A 6,000-nucleotide genomic window follows, 5' to 3' on the forward strand; every position below is an offset into this window, starting at 1 on the left:
ATGTAGCTGTAACAGTGTGTGCGTTCCTCATAGCAAGACAGCTTTCTTCCTCTGCTTATAATGGATTACCTAAAACCATCTTACAGTAGCTGTATATCCTTAAGGCTATTGCCTGCAGTAGAAGGGAGCACAGAGTTTACTTCCAGCTGCAGGAGCACATGTCTCATGTTGGAAGTCCCTGCCTGTCCCCTTCCTTTCAGAGACACAAAACTCACTCTGACATACATCTCTTTAGAAACGACAGCACATTTGGGTTTATCAAATAGGGGCATCACACAAATTTATTAATGAGCATTTGCGAAGCACTGTGAAGATTTTAGGTGCTAAGTATTATTATTACTAATTGTATCTACATCCCCATTCAGTCCTCAGCCTCTCCTGTGAAACTGCCAGCAGTGGTGCCAATTAGCAGTAACTGCTGTGGTGGTTTTGTGACAAAGCTATTTGCCACCTGGGAGTGTGACACAGACCACCAACTCATTTCCCGTGGATTGCCCCACAGCTGCCAACAGCAACAACTTCCAGGCAGAACAACCTGCTCACCACTCCAGCCAGAACCCTGGCAGTAGGAGATCTTGTATCCCATTACAGCTGTCCCATCACAGCTCCCCAGGGACACAGCCTGAACGGCACATAGAGAACTTTTAATTAGGGATAAACCAAGGCACCTTTTCAGTTTAGGTTTGGTTTTGGTTTTTCCTCCTACACTAGTTCAGTACATGACCCAGCAACTGATGCTGATACTGCAATGCCAACATGCTAATCTGGCATAATTTCAGTTTAAACTTTACTCGTTTCCATCTGTGCTTGATGAAAATCATATTCTGATTCACACACAGGCCTCACTGTGGTGGCAAACTGTAAAGGCAGCAGCACTAAAACTAGGGGAACTGACAGGATAGGGTGCAGTAAATCTTGTACTTGGGAGAACTGTTAAAAGAGTTTTAATATAAGCACAGAGGTGTATCTTGTTATCATTTGCCCACAGAGATTTGGAGGACTTTAAAGAGACATAAACATCTAACAGTATTCTGTAATCAATGCACATCATCTTAGCACCGAAACTTTCAATTATTTATATATTTTTAATACATCTAATTGAAAGGACACCGCCACATAAACTGTATGAATCATAGCTCTCTCAAGCAATTAGATTTGTTATCCCTGCAGACTGCAAACAGTACGTTGGCTTTTTATTCTAATGTGAATTCAATCCCTTGTCAGCTGCCCCACGCATGAGAACACACCTCCTCTCTTTCATCAGGAAAGATATCAACAGCAGGAAACTAGCCCTTCTTTCATCTCTGAGGCACCCACCCACCTTTCCAAAGGGTTTTCAACCAGGTGTGGAAATCTTTCTGAATGTGTGCTGAAAGATCCCTTAATTATTATGGCAAAGGAGGTAAATCCTTTGAGAGCACCATGCTCCAAGCAGCAGCCTTCTGGTGTTTACTCATCCAGTAGTTGCTTAGTTTAACAGTGAGTTAGCAGAGCTAGTAAGAAATCCTTTAGATTCTATAGTATGTGCATGAAACTCTTATGAGAAGAGCTGCTTTTTCAGATGTCTTGTTATATAATTAAACAAGAAGGGGGGGGATAAAAAGCAGCAGCAGCAGCAAGCTGCCTTCCTGGCACCAACCTTACACAGCACTCAACCTGCCAGCATATTGCATCAGATTCCCACTGCAAGGCCAATTCACAGCAGCTGAGTAGCCAAACCCCTGACTGTTATCTCCCGCTAACCTACTTCACACTCAGAAGGCAGTAAGTAGAACTGTTTATTGCATCTTTCTTCCCGAGGAGCTGCTCACTACACCAGGATTAGTGGGGGTTTGAGCTTGCAATTAGGCTTGAGGTCTCACAAGCGTTAGAAAATGTATTTTTTAACAAACTTGAAACATCTAACACTGCCGTATGCTACTCAGTCAGTAAACTCCAGGTATCTGTTACTCTGCAATCAGGTCTGTCAAGGTTCTGACACTGTGATGACTAATATTTTATTACGTTCCTAGGCATGCTTTGAAACCCCGCAGAAAAGGGGATTAATTTACCCATCATCAAGTACTTATCAAGGAAGTCCCCTTAGACTTGCAGGAAGGAGACCACACAAACAGGCCTTTGCTCACAGGTCTCCTCACCTGAACACCTGGCCAAGGCCCCCTGACTCTCCTGCACTGGCAGCTTTTTTTTCCCATGACAAGAGATTCACTCCCAGATAGGACACTATTCTTTACAGCAGAGGCCTGCCCCAACATCAGCAACAGGGGTTCTTGTGCTCCTCACTGAAACAGCCTATCACAAGCACTTCACAAGGGGAAATTAAACTTCTTCCCACCACTCAACAGCAATCCAGAAAACAAAAGGTCCAACAGTCCTGAATTCAATGAGATAAGATACGTGACCTTTTACACCACAGAAATAAGAACCCACTCCAAAACCAGCAAGTCAACAGAGACTCCTGTTGATTTCAAAGGGCTTTGGATCCAGCCTGAAAATGCAAACCTCACTGTGCATTCAGACACTGTTCCACAATGCACTTCCAAACAAAACTATATTTAGATTCAATGGGAATTCTGTAGATCATACAGGAACTCTTTGAATGAAAATGAAGGTCAGTAGGGTTTGGCTTCCTCTTCAGACCCTACCCCCCCCTCCCCCCACACATTGTTGCAAACATCCAGATAAGTATTGTTTAGAAAACAATACCTTACTTCCAAATGTTATCAAAACCCTAACACACATTTTATGTGCCCTGAAACAGAATCTCAGAGCCCTCATTGCATTTTGCCCTGTCAGCTAATCCTGTCTCCTCAGGTGTCTAGGCATGACTCTGTATCAAGACTTTTTTTCATTTGTACCAGCTTTGAAGTTTTGTTTCATGTGCCCTGACTAAAGGAAGAGAGGCAAGAATAACAGAGTCCTCTGATACACAGAAAACAAACAAGGAAAGGAAAAACCGTGCAGACTAGAACACACAAAAATAAAGCTGCGCACGTTAAAGGAAACCTCTGGCATCCCCATGCACTTTCTTCATTCATTATCAGACATGAAGGGCCATCGTGAAGCACAAACTGGAAGAAAATGACACAGCCCCGGCTTGTGCGAGTGACACTAAGGGCAAGAACGAGCCCATCAGCCAGAGAGGTACATTCAAGCACTCAGACTGCGAAAGTCCAGCAAAACCGTACCACTCAAAGTTTCCTCCAGTACCACAAACACCAGTGGGAGACTTTCAGCTTCATTTTGTGGGCTCCTCGGAAGGAGAAGCCGAACTGCTGCCACCGGCAGCTTCTCTTAGGAAGGATGAAGCCGAAGCCAAAGCCCAGCCGCAGCACCGAGGCGGCATCCCCGAAAGGGTGTCACCAACGGCTGTGAGGCAGAAGCGGCTCCCCCGGGGCGGCTCTGGGCACCCGCACGGCACTCGCCTGCTGCCCGCTCCGTTCGCCCGAGTCGCTACTTTCTTGGGGTTTTAACTGTTTCTGGCTGTAACAGACAGCGAGCGCTCAGCTGCACAGGTTCACTTTACCAGAAAGCTTGGGACGGGAAATCCTTGAACTTTTGAAGAACCCTCATGCACTGGAAATCGCCGGCTTTGCCATCACGCTGTCCTCCCAGACCCGCGGGGGTACACACCTGATCCCGCCCGGGATGGGGACCAGGCCCCCGTCTCCCACATCATCACCTCCCGCGAGCGCCCAGCGCTGCTCGGACGGCCCAGGCGCACTTACCGGCGGGGCGTTGGGCGGGCAGCCGCCGGCGGCCAACCGCGCCGCTTGCCTCCTCAGCTCGGCCAGCTGGGCCTGGCAGCTCCGGCACCAGCCCCCGGCCGCCGCCCGCTCCAGCGGCCGCGGCTCTGCGCCCGCGGCGGCCCCCGCTCCCTCGGGCGCCGGGCGGCTGGCGCAGCGCTCCTCCTCGGCGGCGGTCGGCGGCCTCTTCCGCGGGGAGAGCTCCCGCACTGCGCTCCCCTCCGCCACCTGCGGAGAGAACAGAGCTCAGCGCCGCGGATCGCGGAGGCAACGCGGCTCCCGCTCCCACTCCCCTCGCGGGGGGAAAAAAGAAGGGGGGGGGGGAATAAAAAGAAGAAAAGTAAAGGAAAAGAAAAAAAGGAGCCCTAAAGCGGGGAAGGAGAGTGCTGTAACAACTTACCCCCGCTGCCCGGGGCTCAGGGCCCTTCCTGCCGGCGGCCGTGATCATGGTAGCGGGGGATGCGCCCCTGCCCCGCGCTCCGCTCCGCTAGTGCGGGCGGTGGAGTGCCCAGAGGAGCGAGCGGCCCGCAGCACCCATGGTCGGACGGGGGGGGCGGAGGTGCCAACAGTGAGTTCGCTGGTTCCCCGCAGTCCAGACTGCGGCTCTAGGTGATGTTGCCTCCCATGTTGAGGAGGGAGAGAAGTTTGGGTTGGGAGAGGGAGGCGGAGTGAACTCCCCACGGCGGCACGGGGAAGGACCCAGAGCACGGGAGCACGTCGGCAAAAAAGCTGGAAAAGTGCTTGTAGGGCAGGGAGGAGGGGCTGGGCGGGGGCGGCGGGGTGGGGTGAGCGGGGGGGGGGCTCGGCAAAGACAGGCTGGGGGTTAGGTTTGGGGTTGCGGGGCGGGGAGGTGCCGTTTCATAGTGACCCTGACAGTCGCAAGCCGGTGTGATTAAAGCGCGGACACTCCTGCAGTTTCACCTTCAAGCTCCAACACCCAAGCTCCCCGAGAGCGAGGAATAAAAGGGCCGGGCTGGGGGGACCGGTCCCACTGCAGAGCGTTGAAGGGGAGAAAGCCGCGCAAGCATCGGCCCTTTGCGCTGGCACGATGGGTGCAGACCGGTTTCAAATGGGGTCCGGGGGACCGGCGAGGTCCGCTCCCGCGGCCGACGCTCTCCGGCGCGGGGTTGGGGCACCGTACGCCCCTTCGCGGGCAGATGCGCAGTGCCGCGGGGCTCAGCCACCCCGGGCCCGGGCCGACTCCCCAGCCACTCGGTGGGCGTGATGGGATGTTCCTACATGTGAAAATTAACCTGGCAGATGGAGAAATTAACGCTCGCAGCTAATTGTCTACTTGGCTGCCGCTGCGGCTCTTGCATTTAGCACTTTTTTTTTCCTGGCTGTGTCCCCAGAGAGAGGAACGTGAGCCACTGTGTCTCGGTGCCCCTCACTGCCCGGTCCCGCAGCCCCAGCCTGGTGGCGGTGGACAGGGGCCGCGCCGAGACTTGCGTGGGCGCCGCGGCCAGTGCCGCCGCCCCGTGCCTGTGGCCAGAGCACCACCTGCCGGCGGCGCGGCGCGGCTGCACACGGGAGCTCCCTGTCCCACCCGGGACGGACCCGCAGCCGGACCCGGCACCTCGCGCGGGAGCCGCGTCGGGAGATGGCGGCGGCGGGGGCTTCCTCCAGCGATGCCAATCACGGCTCCCGGTCTCCTGGCCCGCCACCGCGAGGGTAGGTGCTGGTGGCTCTCGAACGCGGGGTGGGGTCTGCGAGGATGCGAGCAGCGCCGAGCACAAAGAGTGGGGAAACCACATGTGGAGGGGAATAAATTCCCCCCTCCTCCAAGACGCACCTTCCCCGGCCGCTCCAGCAACCCTGGCTCTCCCGAGCACGTGTCCGAGGCGCCCCTTTACCCCAAAATGGGTGGATGCCCCAAGGAGAGCCGAAGCCATCCGCGCCCCGGCACTGCCCTGAGGGGCCCCGCACCGCCGGCAGAGCCCCGGACGCTGTGGCAGCTGCCCCGCCCGCCCGGGCTGCCCGCATAGAGCCCGACAAAAGTTTTGGTGGGGAGGTGAAGAGGCCAGACGGGGGAGCGCAGGCCCGGAGGCTGCCCCTTGCCCTTCCCCGGGACCAGCGGGGAGTGGGACTGGCACAGACACCGGCACCCGGGCGTCGCGCACGGCTGCGTTCTCCCTCCCGCTGGGGACTCTGCAGGTCCCTGGGAACTTACTAAGAAATTTCCTGTGGCCGAATAACAGCAGCACAACGGTCCCGCGTCCCCCGGGCAGGCTGGATGGGGCGGGGGGCGAGGGGC

At 55.0% G+C, this 6,000-nt stretch overlaps 1 protein-coding gene across 1 annotated transcript in view; it reads right to left on the reverse strand.

The window, feature by feature from the left end:
• Positions 1-4,414, reverse strand: part of KIF26A (kinesin family member 26A) — a 102,105-nt gene extending 97,691 nt beyond the window's left edge. Inside the window, exons 1-2 of the mRNA XM_065685411.1 lie at positions 4,147-4,414; positions 3,729-3,974 (exon numbers count right to left, since the gene is read on the reverse strand). Coding sequence (XP_065541483.1) covers positions 3,729-3,974; positions 4,147-4,194 — 294 coding nt within the window. The 5' untranslated portion in view covers positions 4,195-4,414. The remainder of the gene's footprint in view (positions 1-3,728; positions 3,975-4,146) is intronic.
• Positions 4,415-6,000: the final 1,586 nt, after the last annotated feature.

Source organism: Lathamus discolor, chromosome 6 (assembly GCF_037157495.1).
Source record: "Lathamus discolor isolate bLatDis1 chromosome 6, bLatDis1.hap1, whole genome shotgun sequence".
NCBI lineage: Eukaryota > Metazoa > Chordata > Aves > Psittaciformes > Psittacidae > Lathamus > Lathamus discolor.